Source organism: Taudactylus pleione, unplaced genomic scaffold (genome assembly GCF_031769625.1).
Source record: "Taudactylus pleione unplaced genomic scaffold, aTauple2 ptg000398l, whole genome shotgun sequence".
In the NCBI taxonomy this organism is placed as follows: domain Eukaryota; kingdom Metazoa; phylum Chordata; class Amphibia; order Anura; family Myobatrachidae; genus Taudactylus; species Taudactylus pleione.
In genome coordinates this window covers 6,715,298-6,737,091 of record NW_028284800.1, presented here as the reverse complement: position 1 = coordinate 6,737,091, position 21,794 = coordinate 6,715,298, and the positions used below count along the sequence as shown (strand labels likewise).

Here is a 21,794-nt window from a genome sequence, read left to right as displayed (position 1 = left end):
TTCTGGCTCCAAACAATTCAGAAGTTTGGTTAATGTGCGTGTGTGGGGCACAGTTGTCATAGTGGTTGTCAATGAGGTCACAAATTCAATTCCTGAACAAGGCACAATCTGTGTGAAGTTTATATGTTCTCTCCGTGTTTTGTGTGGGTTTCCTCTGGGTAATCCGCTTTCCTGCCACAGTCCAAAGAACAAAGTACTAGTAGGTTAAATGGCTCCAGACAAAAAAGAAACCTAGGGCCTGATTCAGACCCGCTCGCAAGCGCACAGCGCTTGCAAGCGGGTCGATGGTCCCCCACTGCACATGAGCCACCTCCGGTGTGCACAAGCACGAGACCCTTCCAGCGTCGGCAGCTCCGTCGCTACGGGTCTTGCTACAAGACAGGGCGGCTGTCGATGTTGATTGACAGTTCGCCCCGTTTTGTAGGCGGGGAGGGGGGGGGGCTGCACAAACGCAGGCGTTCCCTTAGGAACGCCTGGCGTTTGTGGGCGGCCCTACTGACATCACTCGTGATATCTGTAGTGGACTTTCTGCTCTATTAGAGCAGGGAGTCCACTTGGGCTTGCGAGAACTGAGACCCTACCACAGGGTCTCCTCGCAAGCCCGATGGTCGCGAAAATTGCGAGGGGCTCCAGGCCGCTCGCAAAAGCTGTGGGTGGTCATCCACAGCTTAGCGAGCGGCCTGAAGAAAAAAAAAAAATCCCCGCCCTGATTCAGAGCGAGCAGCTCTGAATCAGGCCTCTAGTGTATATGTGTGTGTCCATGTTGTAGGGAATACACTGTAGATTGTAGGGATGTGCAGGCTCGGTTCTACTCGGTTCCGTTCGTTTTTTTTTACCGAATCTTATTGGCTATCCAAAACTCGTGACAGCTGAAACCCAATAAGATAAGATTCGGTAAAATAAAACGAACGGAACCGAGTAGAACCGAGACTGCACATCCCTAGTAGATTGTAAGCTCCCCTGGGGCAGGGACTGGTCTGAATGATGGAAGTATTCTCTGTAATGCGCTGTGTAATATATTTGTGCTATATAAATAACTGTTCCAATACCTTCTCTTGTGACCTGGACAACACAAATAAAGAAATCAAGAAATCAAGTTCATGCGCACATTCCAATATAATTGAAATATGTGCAATAGATATAAAGGCAATAGTGTAAATAACCAATCAAAGATAAGCTAATTATTATATATTGGCTGCAGAATCCATAGGGTGTGCATGAAAACTCTCTCATATGCTAACAAACAGAAAAACTGTGGATCGCGGTATGTAGATCTAAGAGTTTCCACAATGTAAGAAGACATACTGTACATCTACACCAAGTTAAATACAGTATAACAAAGACATCTAGGAGTCTCAGGGCCTGATTCAGAGCCGAACACTCTTCGAGAGCGCTCGCTCTGAATCAGGGCATACCTGTTTTGTTTTTTTTTAAAGACGGCCTCCTGGCCGCTCACTAAGCTGTGGGTGACCACCCACAGCTTTAGCGAGCGGCCAGGTGATGGTCGCAATGGTCACAACCATCGGGGCTTGCGACGAGATCCTTGTGGTCTGTCTCGTTCCCGCAAGCTCCAGTGAGCTTTCGTCTCTAATAGAGCCAGTAGCTCACCCACTGACATCACTCGTGATGTCATGGTGCATACACACAGTCAGATTTTTCTTCAGATCTGAACAATAACTATTTTAAAAATCGTTCAATCGTTCATATCTGAAGGAAAATCTGACATGTTTGTCAGATGAACGATGAACGATGCGCATTCCCGCTTGTCAGATAACGATATCTGACATCGGATGTGTTTGCAGTCAGATTTGGACGATTCCATTAATTTTACTGCAGTCAAAAATCACTTGCAGTTCAAATAGTTGGTCAAATCATTCATCAAATCGTTCAAACCGTTGAAATCATTCAATCGTTCATCCGACAAAGCTGACCGTGTGTATGCACCTTAAGCATCTGAGGGCCTCATTCAGAGATGGACACAATGCCTATGTTTTAATTACTGTGCATGTGTCCGAGTTGCACAGGTCCCAGTGGATTGCCGTTTTTGCTTGCAGTGAGGACTTATTCACAAATTGATTAACAGGCAGGGACAGTTTATGGGTGGCAATGGAGGGGATGGCGACTCCAACACAGATGTGACGCGACCGTTTTTGGGATGTGTCTCACTCTGCTAATGCAATCCCATGCACAGCTACAGAGGCTCCATAGTCTCCGTTCCGACGCCCATTCTGCACGACCATAGGATTACTCTGAACTTCGATAATCGACTGATCTGCGTCCATTGCTACGTCTATCTCTGAATCAGGCTCAACCAGTTAAGCAACACCCCAGCAACACTCCCATAACACGCCCATAAGACAATGGATCTCCATGCATCTGTTTAGCCACCCCAGTCTCTGCCCAGGAACGCCCAGTATAGTTCCAATACATATCGGAGACCATGTGCCTTGATCGCTACTGCGCCTTTGTGCACACACAGTATGACGTATGTGCCACTTTGTAGTAGCTTAGATGCATGATCACGTGAAAAAGATTCATAATTTGCGCGCATAACAGCATTGCATGCGATTCAGAATCAGCCCCTTAATGAACATCACTATACTAACATTCACATGACACAAGTATTAAAATGGTCAAATATCTATTAATACAGAGTAAATTAAGCTGTGGTTGCTGAAAACTTAATGGTGCTCCTGCATGTATATGGAGCCCTGGGCCTGATTCAGAGCCGAACGCTCTGACCAGAGTGCTCGCTCTGAATCAGTGCCCTCCTCCATGAAAATGGAGCGGCCTCCTGGCCGCTCGCATAGCTGTAGGTGACCACCCACAGCATATGCGAGCGTCCATGATGATGGTCGCGATGGTCTTGACCATCGCGACTATCGGGCTTGCGACGGAGACCCTGCGGTAGGGTCTCGCTGCCGCAAGCCCTGGAGTGATTTTGGCTCTATCAGAGCCAAAATCACTCCCACTGACATCACTAGTGCTAAGGTAAATCACTAGTGATGTCAGTGGGGCCGGCTTCAGACGGTAGGCGTTCCCATGGGAACGCCTCCATCTGGAAGGCACGCCCCCGGCACGCCCACCAAAGGGGGCGTGCTGTCAATCAACATCGACAGCACGGCCCCTTTGGTGCGAGACCCGGAGCGATGGGGAGCCCGTCGCTCGCCGGGTCTCGCGCATGCGCACGACGGAGCTCCCTCCATCGTGCGCATGCGCAGTGGGGGAACATCGACCCGCTTGCGATCGTCCTGCGCTCGCGAGCTGGTCTGAATGACCCCCCAGAGCGGTAATAGTAGCACAGTAGAATTGCTAAATGGATTAAATATTCAAATGGATACCTGTAAGTAGGGGTGAGAAGTATCAAGCAGTCTATAGATTGGAGAAGTGGACAAATGGAGACATTGCCCATAGCAACCAATCAGCTTTGAGGTACCAAATATCAAGTTTATTCTATAAAATGCTAGGTATTGGTTGCTATGGCAATGTCTCCACTCTTTACACTGCTTGTTACATCTGCCCTAAGGACTCCCTTATTTTTGTAGAATCCTCTCAGATTCATTCCACATTCATGTTCCCTATTTTTAAGCAAATTGGGCAACTCTGAAAATTCATAACACTTTAGTCACGATCTAGTGCCCTTGTAGGGGCCAGACAAATAGCTATATTCTGACTGCACACTTATAACTACCTATATACACAAACCATGGTCCAGTAGTCTTTCGTCTTATAAATGTTAGGTAGTTAAAAAGGTAAACTACAGGCACAAACAGATGCAGCTGATTGTGGTTAAACCTTTGAAAAAATGTTTTATAGTTGAGGAAGTAAAAATTAAACGGAGGTGATAAGTATATTCCAATTTGAATAGAAGTCATAAAACCTGGAGCAAGGTAAATTCCAAATGAGAGCATTTCCTCAGAAAGGTTCCATAGTATTGTCTGGGCTGTACAGGTTCTACCTGGATACTTGCTCTGTGAAATGATTATTTACAATTAAAGCCTAAAAGTTAAAATGCTAAATTGCCCTCACCCATACTTACCTACTCTCCTGGAAGTTGCGGGAGGCTCCAGAATTTTGGGGAGTACCCCGCATCCCCGGAAGAGTATCCAGATCTCCCGCATCCCGCCCACTTTCTAATGAATCGCTGCATAATTGCCTTGAATCGCGGCTCTGTATGGAAGGGGCGGAGCTAAATTATGCAAAAATGCATCATTTAGCCGAGTTTCTGTGTCATTAGGCCCCACCCTCCAATGTGGCCAGCTGTGTCTGCTCTCCGGGCATCTCCCGGGAAGCAGATAATAAATGTTGGCAAGTATGCCCTAACCTTGAGAAAGAGTTTAATCTTACTTTCCCAATAAGTGAGCCTCCAGAATAACATTTAGTATTATATTAGTATACTTGTCCACGATGAGATCACTTCTGCCAACATTATTTTAATTTGAGGTGTTCTAGTTGTATTGCTTTGCATAGGGGCCGTGTCGCGGGAGTGGCCCATGTGACCAGCAGCGCTATACAGACTGGTGGCAGCAGCGCCTTCACCCACCACTCACACCAATGTCACTGTGTGCCCTGTACACAGACTGCTATGTAGCCTATCCTATTCATCCACCACTCACACCAATGTCACTGTGTGCCCTGTGCACAGACTGCTATGTAGCCTATCCTATTTACCCATCACTCACACCAATGTCACTGTGTGCCCTGTGCACAGACTGCTATGTAGCCTATCCTACTCACCCACCACTCACACCAATGTCACTGTGTGCCCTGTGCACAGACTGCTATGTAACCTATCCTATTCACCCACCACTCACACCAATGTCACTGTGTGCCCTGTGCACAGACTGCTATGTAGCCTATCCTATTCACCCACCACTCACACCTATGTCCCTGTGTGCCCTGTGCACAGACTGCTATGTAGCCTATCCTATTCACCCATCACTCACACCAATGTCACTGTGCGCCCTGTGCACAGACTGCTATGTAGCCTATCCTATTCACCCACCACTCACAGCAATGTCACTGTGTGCCCTGTGCACAGACTGCTATGTAGCCTATCCTATTCACTCACACCAATGTCACCGTGTGCCCTGTGCACAGACTGCTATGTAGCCTTATCCTATTCACCCATCACTCACACCACTGTCACCGTGTGCCCTGTGCACAGACTGCTATGTAGCCTATCCTATTCACCCATCACTCACACCAATGTCACCGTGTGCCCTGTGCACAGACTGCTATGTAGCCTATCCTATTCACCCATCACTCACACCAATGTCACTGTGTGCCCTGTGCACAGACTTACGTAACCTATCCTATTCACCCATCACTCACACCAATGTCACTGTGTGCCCTGTGCACAGACTGCTATGTAGCCTATCCTATTCACCCACCACTCACACCAATGTCACTGTGTGCCCTGTGCACAGACTGCTATGTAGCCTATCCTATTCACTCACACCAATGTCACTGTGTGCCCTGTGCACAGACTGCTATGTAACCTATCCTATTCACCCACCACTCACACCAATGTCACTGTGTGCCCTGTGCACAGACTGCTATGTAGCCTATCCTATTCACCCACCACTCACACCTATGTCCCTGTGTGCCCTGTGCACAGACTGCTATGTAGCCTATCCTATTCACCCATCACTCACACCAATGTCACTGTGTGCCCTGTGCACAGACTGCTATGTAGCCTATCCTATTCACCCACCACTCACAGCAATGTCACTGTGTGCCCTGTGCACAGACTGCTATGTAGCCTATCCTATTCACCCATCACTCACACCAATGTCACCGTGTGCCCTGTGCACAGACTTACGTAACCTATCCTATTCACCCATCACTCACACCAATGTCACTGTGTGCCCTGTGCACAGACTGCTATGTAGCCTATCCTATTCACCCACCACTCACACCAATGTCACCGTGTGCCCTGTGCACAGACTGCTATGTAGCCCAACCTATTCACCCACCACTCACACCAATGTCACCGTGTGCCCTGTGCACAGACTGCTATGTAGCCTATCCTATTCACCCATCACTCACACCAATGTCACCGTGTGCCCTGTGCACAGACTGCTATGTAGCCTATCCTATTCACCCATCACTCACACCAATGTCACTGTGTGCCCTGTGCACAGACTTACGTAACCTATCCTATTCACCCATCACTCACACCAATGTCACTGTGTGCCCTGTGCACAGACTGCTATGTAGCCTATCCTATTCACCCACCACTCACACCAATGTCACTGTGTGCCCTGTGCACAGACTGCTATGTAGCCTATCCTATTCACTCACACCAATGTCACTGTGTGCCCTGTGCACAGACTGCTATGTAGCCTCTCCTATTCACCCATCACTCACATCAATGTCACTGTGTGCCCTGTGCAGACTGCTATGTAGCCTATCCTATTCACTCACACAAATGTCACTGTGTACCCTGTGCACAGACTGCTATGTAGCCTATCCTAGTCACCCATCACTCACACCAATGTCACTGTGTGCCCTGTGTACAGTCTGCTATGTAGCCTATCCTATTCGCCCATCACTCACACCAATGTCACTGTGTGCCCTGTGCAGACTGCTATCGAGCCTATCCTATTCACTCACACAAATGTCACTGTGTACCCTGTGCACAGACTGCTATGTAGCCTATCCTAGTCACCCATCACTCACACCAATGTCACTGTGTGCCCTGTGCACAGACTGCTATGTAGCCTATCCTATTCAAGTGAACGCGGGCCCAAAGCCCCTCTCCTACCACCCCCTACCGGCCGCGTGCATGGTGCCACACCTATCTCTTGCATTGATGTCAATACATTTTGTTTTTGTTATTGTTCAGCTTTAGCTTGATGGATCGAGATGAAACAAAGTGCAGGTTATTTCTAGGAGTTTCCACTACATAATGATGCAGTTTTCATGAAAATCGGGTCAGTAGTTTTTGCGCCAACTTGGAATAAAGAGACAGACACAACGTTCTTAAAATATTACTATAGATATTAAAATTAATACTATATTTCTGCATTATATTTACTGTTCTTATATTTTATCCTACCCAATTACACACAGAACTATGTTTTACTTGCTTAGCCGCCCACATTTAATGAATGCAGCAGTGACAATACCTCTCTCTGCGAGAATCTCCAGCCCTTTTCTCGTACGCATCATTTTCTTTTTCACGCTCTCCTCCTTCTGTTCCCCTGCTTTTCTGTCCTTCTCCTCACTGTGGACCCGCTTCCTGGCTTCTTCCTCTGTGTAACTGAGCTCCAGGACTAAAACCTTCACATTGTGGCCAATGCCTTGTTCTTGCAGCGTTTTGTCTAGTGATAGAAGAACAGAGACAGATATCGTTATGAAGCCAGTTTATCATCATGCTACGTAATCAGAAAGTAGAAACATGACATGATGGGGGGGGGGGGGGGGGAGATGCATCAAACCTTCTAAAGAGAAAGACTAGATACGTTGTCCATAGCAACCAATCAGATTCTAAGGGGTTTATTTACGAAGCACTGGGTTGTAAAACCCGGTGCTTCTGATTGTGTTTATGCCCAATATTTAAAAGGGCAAAGCTTCTACTAGCCGTGTCTTGGTAGTAAAAAGTACTGCCCTTTTAAATATCTGACATAAACACGATTAGAAGCACTGGGTTTTACAACTCAATGCTTTGTCAAAAAAACTCCGATGTATCATTTCCCTAGTATATTCTATAAAATGATAGCTAGGCGCTGATTGGCTGCTATGGTTTGATACATCTCACCCTATGTTCTTTGTATCGCCACTGGTGTTAAACATGAATAAAAGTGTTTTGAGCCATTTATTGTCCCTTAGATAGAACAAGAACCAATTTATTTTAGTGTACTGTACAAAAAGTAATACAAATACTTATGCACACAAAAGTCCAATCCCCACTAAAATTAAGGTTTATCCCAAATTGTTCTCAAGAATTACAAAGTGTTATATTATACTGATAGCAGAATTAGATATCACAACAGAACGATCGTATGAACAGTTTAATGCAAGAAATAGACAGACTCAGTCATCTGGGATAAATTCATTGAACTACTGGGACCAAATGAGCAATAACGAGCTATTGTATTGAGTGGTTAAGAGTTAAATAAGAGTTAACAGTACTGTTATTTTAAATGACATTACTGCTGTATTTGTACTCTAGGACACTGCTTTTGTGTCACTCTAAGTCAGTGGTTCCCAAACTGTGCACCGTGGCACTCTGGGGTGCCTCGGGACACTTGCAGGGGTGCCTCAGGTTGGTGGATTTAGCACCAAATCAAATTATTTATGGTCAATGTAATGTAAATATGTGGAATAAACAGAAGAGCAAACCTGTCCACAACCACATAACCGAACCTAAGGAAGACAGGTAAGCACTATTTACTTCACTACATTTTTTTTCTGTATCTCTCAATAACAAACTTAAACTTAGGGAGTCGTGACAAAAATGCTGTTAATCTAGGGCACCAGGATTCAAAAAGTTTGGGAACCACTGCTCTAGGCTAATATAGCACCACATAAATATGCTTATTACATTCACAAAACGTTTCACTCCATCTTATTTGGATCGTTTTGGTCTGTGAAAATGTATATATAAAACATACATCCTTCTCCGCAAAATATCGAACACTACCCTTCATGGCTCTGCCAATACCTTGAAGGAAAATTCCATATTTGTTCCTGACTCAGGGCCTGATTTAGCAAGGAACGCAGTTGCTAATACGCACGCAATCGGCCGATTGTTGTGTTCTGCGTATGCATCGCAGTGCTCGAACTAGCTATTGCGATCGGAACGGCGAACGCAGAGGCTATGCAGACCCATAGCAGAGTGATTGACTTGAAGTGCCGTTTGCGGGTGGTGATGGTGACGGGGGGTGTCGTGCGGACGCAGGCGTGTCAGTCAGTGCGTTGGAACACCGGTGCAGGGGCGTGCATGAATCATCCACTGCTATCCATACGCAGCCATAGCACTGATAGCGTGCGTGGCTGTTAGCAATTCCTGAGTAAGGTCAGGGCTTGTGCAAGTGTGAGTATGGGTCCGATGTTACTCAATTGTACCGATGGCTTCACTATTCTGCTAAGTATTACGGATGTGAGTAAGGGGAAGTGGGCGTCCTTATGCTAGGCTGCAATCGCAATGTGAATGCAATTGTTTGCATCTCACCGCTGATATTAGCAACTGCGTTTCGTGCGTATTAGCAGAATATTGATCCATGCTGAATGAGGCCCTCAATCATTCCCATCTGTGTGTACCAACAGTTTCCTGACCCATTGATTTCACTGGAACTTAATCATGCAGATTTTGTACCATGTGGAATCCATAATGATTTTTTTATGTTTGTAAACCTTTTTAAAGATTTTCCACAATGGCCAAATGCACTATTTCATCCTCATCAAAATTAGGAACAGATCCTGTTATACTGCCAGGAATCTACAAGTCTGTTTTTAATAGTAAACCTTCAAGGAATAGCAAATACTGTATAATCTACTTGTCTTCTTCAATATACGAGCCAAATCTGCCTCTGAACACTAGTTAAAGAGCATGCCAAAAATACCAGCAATTTATTTATTTATTTATTAGTGGGCGTTGATATATCCCTTTTGCTAACTAAACTCTGCTTTTATCATTTACTTACAAAACTCACTACTGTCCCATGTTTAGTGGGTTTATGTTATTTTTGTGCGACAACCTTCTATCTGATATCTAGGTCATCATATCCAGAGGCCTGCAGCTAGATTAAATGCTAATTCCTGAAGAAAAGATATGGAGCACATACCATATTATTAATATGACCCTTGTTATACACATAATGGAGACAGTATAGGGTAACCAAAACCATTGTCCATGAGAATACAGCTATCCAGTGGCGTCACAAGGGGGGTATGGGAAGTGCGGTCCGCACCCAGGTGTCACCCGCCATGGGGTGAAACCAAAGTGCCGACTCCTCAGTGACAGGAGCCGGGTGCTGCACTCGAGCATTACGTGCAGCACTCGGCTCCTGACACAGGAGCTCATTCAGAGCCGCTCGCATCCAGCGTATGCAAATTTGTCAAAGTGACTGCATGGGAAGCGATCGCTCGCCAAAGCATAAGCACACCCACTTTGGCTGTGCGAGCGCTCTGTGTATGCAGACACCCACTAGCGTATGTAGAGACGCCCACTAGCGCACATCAACATTGGTACATCGAGCACCATCGGTTGCGATCGCAGCGATTGTGGTTGCCTTACCCTGCCGCAAGCACTGCGAGGAGTTCAGTGTAAAAAACAGGTATGTGACGTGTACTATGATTTTGCCTGTTAATTATGCACGCCTTAAAAACGGCGTTGAAACACCCTGGCACGCCTGCGTTCGCACCTCCACTCCCCCGTTATTAGTGTCCTGCCCCTATTACCACCCACAAACGGCCTCTCCTGTCACTCATTTCACTGGGCTGTCTTTGCTGGGCGAGCGAGCGGGCTGCGATCGCACAGAGTAGTTCGCGCACACGCAGAATGAAGCGCGCGTTCGCATACCATCGGGCCGCTTGCGAACGGCTCTGAATCAGGTCCACAGTGAGGGAGCCGGTACTTCACACAGGCTGATCCCTGGGGTGTGAACCCTCGGTGTGACTAAAACGGGGGTTCGGCCCGCAAGGCCACGCCTCCTTTTTTACCGCAGGACGGACAACTATCTCCTCTCATAGGTCAGCATTGGGTGTCGTCAGGGTGAGTGACGCCACTAGTGCCATCAAGTCACTAGAAACCAGTGACAGCATATTGTATGAGCATTCGCTTGAATACTTTGTGCAGGTGACTAAGGGGCTAATCAGAGGTGGCCGCACGGCTGATGTTGGACGTAGTGGTGCGATTTTTTGCTACACATGCGTCCAAGTCGCACCACGTATGCATCAGATTGTGTCCGTACAGAGGCGCAGTGGCGATTTCAGAAGCACGCGTGGAGAGGTGTATTGAAAATGCAGCAGCCTACTGGTTACTGGGAGTTGTCTTAGCACAATCACGGAGATGGTCAATCTTGTGGGCATGTTATGGAAGTGTACATAGACACTCACCTGCTCACATACAGTAGGAGACGCATCAATCGGTATTACATTGTGTACGGATGCTAAAAGTGAACACAAGGAAAGGGCTTTGTATCGTCATTTGTATAAAGTCGCAGACGGGAACCCGCCAATAGATGCTGCTGCTGCGGGTGCTTCTGCATCCACCTCTGAATCAGCCCCTAAGTCATGTTAGAGAAATGTATTCATGCCTTGATAATGGCAGAGCACAGGCTGTGTACTTTTCAAACTCTGACAGATCAAAGTTCAATAATTGGAACTGATCCATTGTGATGGAAATAAATTGGTTCATGTAATGACCTACGATGATCGGCTGACCAGGAAGTGGAGAGGAGACCACAGTGACCAGGCACGCATTGTGGACATCATTATTTCTCTAGACCTTTAGTACAGGATACAATGACTAGGTCAGTATCGTTAACCTCAGATACTCTACACAAAGCATTTTATTGCCTTGAAGCACCACTGCAGATATTGCGGTCAATCCTCAGAAAATGGCATTTTCAGAGGTTTGGCCAAGCACCGCATATGCGCCAAGCTCTGAAATGCGATATATTCCGGGGCTGGGATGCGGTGGCCTATGGGCTTCTATTTGCGAAGCCCATAGGCGATCCCTCCAAGCACCCCCTGCGGCGCGTGCATCACTCAACGCATGTCCAGAAGTCCTTCTATTGCACAGGATAGCTCTTACTGGGAGAGCTGTCCTTTGTGATTTTATTTTTGCATACCAGCATTATATATGCCGATATGCATGCGTTGAGTGGCAGGATGCATCCCGCTCTAAGTGTTCAATTTAATGTAAATATTTATAATGCTTAGGGTTAGATATACTGTATTAAGCCGTGGAGAGACAAAGTACCAACCAATCAGCTCCTGTCATTTTTCAAACACAGCCTGTAAACTAGCAGTTAGGAGCTGATTGGTTGGTACTTTTTCTCTCTCCAAGACGTAGTACAGCTCACCTTTATTTTTTAATATCATGTATGCAAAGTCTTTGTTTGTGTTTGAGTTACAGATTTTTTTTGTTTTTTTTTAGTTAAAATGAACCTAAAACGGTCAGCATTCAGCTATACAGCTGTGTTTCCAATCAACAAAAGCCTCCAACCATCTTTTTTTTTTTTAAACATTTTATTGTAAGACTGCAATTAACAATACAACATATTGGTCAAAAAGTAACAAGACATCAATAGGACTACAGTAGTAAGGTATAATACGATCCATGAAGAACGTAGTATTGCAGGACCTAAAATGGGGTCTACCTGAGGACAAGGTTTCTTCATTATACCAGGCTGTAAGTTGGACTGCAGCACGGAGCTAAAAACCTCCAACCATCTTATAAAGGTTTTGAAAAATTGTGCCCTAGGCAACTTGCCATCATTGTGCCCACAATCATCCCATTAAAATAAAACAAAACAAATAGCTGCACTGTCATTCAAAAACCGTAAGAGGACATCCCACAGTGTAGCCACAAGAGGAGGCCAGCACACATCTGCAAGGCATTAAGTCTCACCAAGATGAAGGTTTAGTAGCTCAGATATCACTTTTCAGAGCTTGCAATGGGAATCCTCTTGTTCCAGGGTTGACAGGACTAATAAATAATGTGTGCATGAGATTTATTATCAGATGGTGCTCAGCTGGAACATATTGGGGTAGGTGACAATTCATGACATGGAGGATAATGCAATTACGTAATCAGAAATAAACAGCAGGAGGCTTGCAGGGGCAAACACAGGTTTTGCAATGGGGGTTTCCTTATAGGTGTATGGGAAGTGGATGCAGCCAAAATAAAGTGGTTAAAAGAATTGCATCATATTGGTCCGCCCCCTCCTCAGTCACCCACGAATAGGGATGGGACATCAAAAGGTATGCAGCACACACTACAGATGTGTCCTTGCTCATCTAATCTCAATACACCATGCAGCGCGATATGCCTGCTGTGAGTGAGCAGTCAGTTCTCGTGCAGCTCTACTAGCGTCGGGCCTCTTTTTTTTTGCTGAAAATGTGTCTAGGACGTACAAGAAGACTGTGCTGATTACTTTGATATGTGACACTTTTATATCCGTGTGCGATTAAAGCCACATACACACTAGACGATAAATTGGCTGATAACGATCACGTAATCTTTCATCGCGTTCAATATCTTCCAGTGTGTGTGCAAGATATCATTAAAGATGCGCGCTCCCGCGAATCGTTAACGATGTATTTCATCGCCCGTACTTGCAGGGAAACCTGATGATATTGTCGGATTGTGCAAGTTCGGGGATGAGGGAGGGTGCAGTCACTGAACGATATTGTGAATGATGGCTCATACATACAGGTTGAGTCTACCATATCCAAAATGCAGGGGATCGGGGATATTTTGGATATCGGAATATTCCGTATTTTGGAATATTTGCATACCATAATGAGATATCTTGGGAATGGGACCCAAATCTAACCACACAATGCATTTATGTTTCATATACACCTTATACACACAGCCTGCAGGTCATTTTATACAATATTTTTTATAATTTTGTGCATCAAAAACAGTTTGTGTACATACATGAAATTCATTTATGTTTCATATACACCTTATACACACAGCCTGAAGGTTATTTTACACTGGATTTTAATAATTGTGTGCTTTAAACAAAGTTTGTGTACATTGAACCATCAGAAAGCAAAGGTTTCACTTTCTCGGTCATGTTAGAAATAATCCGTATTTCGGAATATTTGGATATGGGAGACTCAACTTGTACTTACCGATCTCTCTATGAGCGATATCGTTAAGTGTTTCTCCTGCACTGCCGGGCTCAATGTCGTTCCTGACATTGAGCCTACACACTGAACTATATCGGGCGATGAAAGACATAGTTAACGATCCGGGGGATCGCGCATCGTTAACGATCTCTTGCATGCACACTGGACGATACTGAACGCGATGAACGATAACAATATTGTTATAGGCCAAATTATCGTCTAGTGTGTATGTGGCTTTAATCGCACACAGATATACAAGTGTCACATATCAAATTAATCAGCAGAGTCTCCTGGAGCATCCTAGTCGCATCACATTGCGACTTAGATGCATTCTCTGCAGAAAAGACACACAAAAAAGACGCCAGGCGCTAGCAGGGTCTCACGGGAACAGATGCAGGGTTTGTTTGTTGCGACTGCAGCAAAGGTAAGTGAGGACACATCTGTACATGCAGCTATATACTATGTAAATGTGCTTCGATACAATAAACTATATTAAGAAAAAAAGAAGTCAAACGGTATGTCGGTGGTTTTCTGGATACTCTGAGATCTCCCTGCGTGCTCCACTGGTTTAGTATTTTGCATCCTAACCTTACACCATTATTTATCTTTTATTTAGTACAATGCTGTAATGCAATTAAATGCAGAAATATCTAGACATAGGCGTGGAGTAAACCTGGATAAAAAATGATTGGTGTTTTCACAGAGGTGCCCAAAAACATATTGGTCAGCCCAGCAGAAACGTAACTTTTTAGGATTAAGTTACCTCCAGTCCCGCAAAGGATCACCTCTCCTGCTATGGCTTGTTCCCAATAGGCAGGGGTTATTAAGCACAAGACTATTACAGCCTTTGGATGAACCTGCCTGATCAGGTTAAGTATGGACCAAACTATTTTTACTTATCTTAGTGAAATAAATTCATCTTTAAATCCTGTCTCCAGTGGGCGGAGAAGCATTATGGGTAAAAGTAATTGAAAAATACTCATCTACAGTATACAAAAACATTCCATTCCAGCATTTAGAAGGGTTAATTCACCCTGTGAAAACTTGTACCCTTTGCCAGTCACTGCATATGGATATTTAAATGGCTTAGAAATACCTTTTTCACAATGGTTTAATTTAATTAAAAAGCTGCTGTACCCATCTATTTTTATGTTTATGGTGTGAGATTCTCATTCGCCTCCCACTTAATGTTTCTCCAGGTACCAGTTTGTGCTGCAGGGTGACATCCCCATTTACAGTAAGAAGTAGATTAGAAATCACTACTGCAGAGCTTTCAATTATAAGACTATGGGCCTGATACAGCACACGCAAGTGCACTGCTGATCGCAGATTCCCAATTAACGGGAATCTGCACTTGACAGGGCCCATTCTGGAGTGTGCAGACAGGCAGAGGCATTTAAGGGGCCATGCAGGGTTAGCCGGCGTGTCCGCCCGTTTTCCGGGAGTGGCCAGCCTAGGATCTGCACTGATCAACACAGTGTTCTGGGATCGCAAGCCAGCCAGCCTGAGTAAGCTGAGGCTTACTCAGCAGGCTGGAGGCCGGGCGCCGTTCACCATCGCGACCATCGATGACCGATGGTCGCGATGGTGATCCCAGCCTGGGACCTCCGTGGCAGTGCTGAGATCGCAAATGCAGCATACAGCATTTGCATAATAGCAAGGATCACAATTGCAAAGCTGCCTGCATGCATACATCATATATCTATAGCATGCGTGCAGCTTTGCAAATGCGATCTTTGCTGAATCACTGATGCGATTGCGGCTGCAATTGCGTACGTAGACCTGCTGCGAAAGTATGCGAATATGTGAAATTGCAAAGCACTCGCACAGACAACATGCAGAAGCCCACTTCCCTTCTCGCACATCTGTAAAACCTTTCAATCCAGCCAAAACATTGGTAACATCGAAGTACATCGGAGCCGCTCGCACATTTACAGCAGGTCAGACCTCACTTATAAATTGCTAACTATCCTGTGCGCAGTGAGCACTCAGGCCGCGTATGCCATTATAGTGGCTAATTTATGCACGCCCCTGTAACTGCGTTCAAACGCACTGGCACACCTGCGTTTCTCCGGCCAACCCCCCCCATCGCCACCCCCAAACGGTACTTCCTGTCAATCATCCTGCGATGGGTTTGCGTAGTCACTGCGATCGCAGTCCCGATCGCAGTGAGGTATTCGCGCACACTGCATACGCAAGCGCAGTATGCAAAAATCATCCGTCTGCATACGCGTTCTCATCAGCGATCCTTGCTGAATCAGCACCCGCGACTCCATAGGATTGCATGGTGCGATCGCGGTGCTGCCGTAGCGTACGCTGCTGCGGGTAATCGCATCACGCAATATGTACGCACGTTTGTAACACGGTCGGCAAGGATGTAAGAGGACACATCTGTACATGCTCCCGTTTGCTCCTAAAAGCCGCCAAATGTCTGGAAATAAGGTTTCTGTGTACCGAGCCGCAGCACCAGAACATTATGAATGTAAAAATGATTTGCAGCACATTTAGCTGAGCTACTTGTGGTTAATTAGCACTACCATAATTTCAAGGTAGCCTCCCACTTAGAGTGACTGACAATTGACTGTACCATTTATTCATAACTCAATATGTTCTGTGTGCTGTAATTGCCACGATAGAACAAGCCGCTGCTACCCACCAAAAAGCATTTCTGATAAACTGGAATAAAAAAGTCCTGACTAAAAATGACATTATTTCCAGTCAATCCTGACACAAACCATGGAAAGTTCTGTATGCACACACGTCTTGTTAAATAATTCTAAATCTAATAGTTCCATATTAAATTTTATAATTAAATGAATAGATATTTGTACAACAAAGTGTTAATCATCATAAAATAGTTTTTTTAATCCAAACTTCCAGATAAAAAGTGAAAGTAAAGCTGGAGTTCTGTATGTCTATGTTTGGGGGTCCATCTTGTGGTCAGAGAAAAGATAGCAGTAACTATTCCCAGTAAGTCATTTTATAGAGATGGGTCTGAGAATGCATAAGATGGCCACACATCTAAAGATTATCTGTCCAACCAGCCAACTAGTTGATTGGTTGGAATGAAAATCTGGTAAGGTATGAAAGCAAATGACAATCAGCAATTTGCTCCCAAACGGTGGAAAATGGACCAAAACTGTTGTTCGAACAAATAGTTTAGATCAAACATTTAACAAACTTGTCTGACGGCCATTTTCATCTGTTTTCTGGCATTTAGGAGCAAATTGCTGATCATCATTTACTCCCATACGGTACCAGATTTTCATTCAACCAATCAACTAGTTGGCTGGTTGGATGTAAGTTGGTCTAGTGTGTGGCCAGCTATAGTTCAACCAGCCTAACTAATGCAAACACTGGGCCTAATTCAGCAGAAAACGCTAATGCGATCACAGCTGTGATTTTGCACGGAACGCAGCTGCGAAAATATGCTAATAGTTGAAAAGTTTACCAAGCACAGGGACACCCACTGCTACCTTCTCATCTGCGTCTGGCGTCGCGTACCTGTGTAAACATCAGTAACATCGGCGCAGATCGGATACCCATGCCCCCATTGCAGCAGGTCTGACCTGTCTCAAATACTGCAGCTCTCCTCGCATGCAGATAGGACTCCTGCTGGGAAAGCAAACATAATGGCTAATTTATGTAGGCCCAAGGAACGTCGTTTAAAAGGTCAGACATACCTGCATTCACCTTACTACCTTTACGTCTCCAAACGCTGACCACATGACGTTTAGTTTGCAAATGATTCCTATGTGCGTACGCAATTGCAAAGCGATGGCAACGCGTCTGCTGTACGACATACACATGCGCGATGGCAAGTCACCTAATCTGCGTAAATTGCAGAATTGCGTCCGCTGCTGAACCAGATCCAGTAAATGAGAGTAGTATATCTGGTCACATAGCCTGACTATGTGCTTATAGGACTAATACTAAGGGGTAGAAATACTAAGGAGCGATTAGCGATTATTAGCAGATTTTACCAACAGTATTAAAACGGCAATAGGACTAAATATTAAACCAGGCTTGTTTAGCATTTATTCATATTGCCGTTTTAAAACGGCCAAGGCTGCCAATTTTGACAAAATGCTCCTACCCCATGGGATGGACAATCGTAGAGTCAAGATCAATCTTCTTGATCAATATGGGATCGGTACTTGTGGATCAATACAGCATGATTATCGGTAGAGGGAAATCAAATACTTTTGTTTTTTTTGTCATATCTCTAATTCACACATGTACACAGGAGGGAATCGGTATGATTCCCGGCAGCGGCAGCCCGACACTGGAACAGATCCCGGCAGTGGTAGCCCGACAGCGCTGGAAATCCTGATCGTCCCTAGGTAAGTATTAACTAACCTAACCTACCCCCCTAACCCTGACACTCCCTTAGGGGTGCCTAACCCTAATCCCCCTCTAAGTGCCTAAACCTAACCCCCCCCCTTCCCGCCTGCCTAAACCTAAGTCCCCCGGGGGGCTGCCTAACTCTAACCTCCCCCCGGGGGTGCCTAACCCTAACCCTCCCTCCCCCTAGCCTAACCCTAACCTCCCGGGGGGGTGCCTTACCCTAAGCCCCCCCCCCTAAATCTCCCCCCCCCCACCACCCCCTCCCGCGCGGCTGTCCGCTCGCGGCACCCGGCATCCCTTCAATCGGGATGCCGGGCGCCGGTCTCCTGGCGTCGGTGAAATGAGCGGCGTCTACATCTAGAGACGCCGGGCATTTCACCCTCGCCGGAATATGACAGTCGGGAAGCCGGCTGTCGGTATAATGTCAGCAGGCTTTCCGATTGCATCCCCACAGGAGACCTCCTTCTATTAGAGCTCAGAAAACTTCTCCAACAGTGCAAATGGGACTATTATCGATACACAGTTATATCACATTGCCTGTATGGATTGGAAATCGGACTCAAAAGATTGATATTCGATGTCCTTCCTTACTGAGACCTGTTCCCAGGAGGAGGGTCGTTTGTCTAAAGCAGAGGTTCTCAAACTCGGTCCTCTGGACCCCACACAGGTCACTTTTTCCAGGTCACCCAGCAGGTGCTCAGGTGTAGTTATTACTCACTGACACATTTTAAAAGATCCACAGGTGGAGCTAATTATTTCACTTGCAATTCTGTGAGGAGACCTGGGAAACATGCACTGTTTGGGGTCCTGAGGACCGAGTTTGAGAACCTGTGCTCTAAAGTAAGGGAGCCACACTCCAGTCATGTGTTGAATTACATCCCTAGAAACACCAAGCTCAATTAATACTTCAGCCAAAGGGACAAATAATCGGTGAATGGGCTGGCTGATGGCCATCTGCCCCACTTTAAATTACTTCATCAACTTTAGTGTTGAGTGCTGGGGGAACATTTTTCCTTTTTCTTGTCCAGATTAATCCCTCCCTTTTCATACATCTGTGAAGGGCCATTAAGTTGAATTAATAGAATATAAAATGGTGGTTAAATGCAACCACCATTTTATATTACATGTGGAATTGAGTAGGGCAACCCAATTATGAAAAGTAGCAGCTTGGGAAGCTATCCAACACAGAGCAATGCAGTCCCCGGTCACCAAATGCAAGCACCAGACTGGAGTATATGTGGGAAATACGTTTTTGGGAGGAGAGGATCTGCAGCTTGTTGCAGAGAGGTGACTCAGAGATAGGAGGAGTCTGTCTACCCTCAACTGTGCACAAAGGGCCTGATTCAGACCCGGTCACAAGCGCCGAGCACTCGCAACCGGGTCGATAGTGGCCCAGAGCGTATGCGCATGTCGGAGCCGGCTCCGCCGTGCGCATGTGCGAGACCCGGATAGTGACGGGCAATCCGTCGCTCCGGGTCTAGCAACAAAGGGGGCGTGCTGTCGATGTTGAGTGACAACACCCCCCCTTTGGTGGGCAGGTCGGGGGGGGTGGCTGCCCAGACGGGAACGCCTACCGTTTGGGGGCAGCCCCACTGACATCACAAGTGATGTCAGTGGGAGAGCTTTCGGCTTTGTTTGAGCCGAAAGCTCTCTAGGGCCTGTGGCCACGAGACCCTACCACAAGGGTCTCGCCGCAAGCCCGATGGTTGGGATGGTCTTGACCATCGCGACCATCATCCTGGCCGCTCGCATTAGCTGTGGGCAGCAACCCACAGCAATGCGAGCGCTCCATAAAAAAAAAAAAATACGCCCTGATTCAGAGCGAGCGCTCTGTCAGAGTGTCCAGCTCTGAATCAGGGCCAGAGAACGGGCAGAGCAAATATCTATATACTATAGTGAGTGTGTCTCAGAGCCGCACGCAAAGCCAATGTTAACAGAGTTCAGCTATTTTTTTGCTACTGTGCGTGCGCAACAAAACCCTAACAACTCCTATGGTGTATGCGTTACACAGAGTGTACGCACATGGGGGCTTATGCTATAGACAGAACATATCAGAAATGTCTTAGAAAAGTGGTGGGTGTTCCTGTGCGGTGACTGGGAGGTGGTTAAACATACGCATCTATATAGTCCATCTTATGGGAGAGTCGCAGGCTTGTCGCTGAAGTGTTTGTGTACGCAGACGCTCAAAACTTCACTTTGGAGGCCATACTGCACCTGCCATAGGGCTGGTGCAAGTTTTGATGGTGCGACCGATGGTGGAGTCTAAAGAGGCATCAGGCGTTATTACAGAGTGTACGTTACCTGAAAGTGGGCGCCTCAGTCCTTGTACAATCATATTCAGATGTACACCAGGGAAGGACTTTGTATTGGCATTTGCAGAAAGATGCAGAAGGGTGTGAATCAGCCCCAGTACTAGGAAGGCAGTAAGATCCCAGGGAGCCATCCAGATAGAGCTGTAAATTCAACCTCATAAAATAACCAGAGGGACCCCCCGTCCCCTCCGCCAGAGATTGTAATCTAGGGAAACTAATATATTTTCCCACAACGGAAAACAATAATCAGTTGCAGCGTCACAACGTGGAGGCGACGCCTGAGTATGGTACCAGCAAGCAAACCCTGAAGTGGAGTGAAGTGCAAACCGGCTTGTTTAATCAAAGCCCAGTACGAATTTCCATGCTCTGGTGCACATTCCCGTTCCCGCCGGTGTGTAATTTGAGCAGCCAGGTTATACAGCCGTATATCTGGGAATGCCAAGCCCCACTCCCCCTGGGACCGACCCACACAACGTTTTAAAGGTGATGTGGGCATGCTTATTAACCCCAAACAAAGATCAAATATGTGGCAATGGAGGAGAAGGGGGACTGCGTAATATAAATTGGGGAATGGAGAAGTACAAAGTCGTTTTGGCACCAGATTCACTTGAGGAAGCCTCTGCCGCACATTCAGCAGTTTTAAATTAAGATCGTTCAACTGGGGCTGCACATTAGGAGCCATGTAGCCGGACACTAATGCGTAATCTGAATACCTAGGTATGTAAGGGGAAAACATATGAAGGGGGCCTGGGGAAGCCAGAAAGAACAGGGAAAACGAGGACTGGTCCCAATTGATTTTGTACTATATATATATATATATATATATATATATATATATATATTTCCTAACAAAACAGTGTTACATTAAATTCTCATTTAAGAACCTTCTGATATGACTTGCAAATTATATGAATAATATGAAAGACGCACCATAGTATCTTTCTTATGCTACGGGATGAGAGGGAAATATATTGCACATCTAAGAGATGCACTAAGCAGTATATTGTACTGTTAGATACTACTTAATAACAAATAAAAGAACTTCATCTCTGCCTCTCTGTCTAGATTTGAAGTAAGAATCTAATAGTTCATTTACGGATGTCTATTTGTTTAGAGTCCGGTAATTCTAGCAGCAAATAGCCACATCATTTAATTGTCGATATACACACTATTGCGCAGGTCGCGCCGTATAGTCCTTCTGCGATGCGTATAATACGCAAAGTTTAATGTAATATACACTATGCTCATCCTCTCGGAGCGTCGCAGTTGCGCCGGGCGTCATATAGCGTATAGATGCTAGGTGTATAAGGACACATC

The 21,794-nt window shown here is 45.8% G+C and overlaps 1 protein-coding gene across 1 annotated transcript in view; it reads right to left on the bottom strand.

Moving 5' to 3' along the window:
• Positions 1 to 21,794, bottom strand: part of NUB1 (negative regulator of ubiquitin like proteins 1) — a 127,974-nt gene that overhangs the window by 92,749 nt on the left and 13,431 nt on the right. Inside the window, exon 6 of the mRNA XM_088446412.1 lies at positions 7,134 to 7,328. Within this exon, the coding sequence (XP_088302538.1) occupies positions 7,134 to 7,328 (195 nt within the window). The remainder of the gene's footprint in view (positions 1 to 7,133; positions 7,329 to 21,794) is intronic.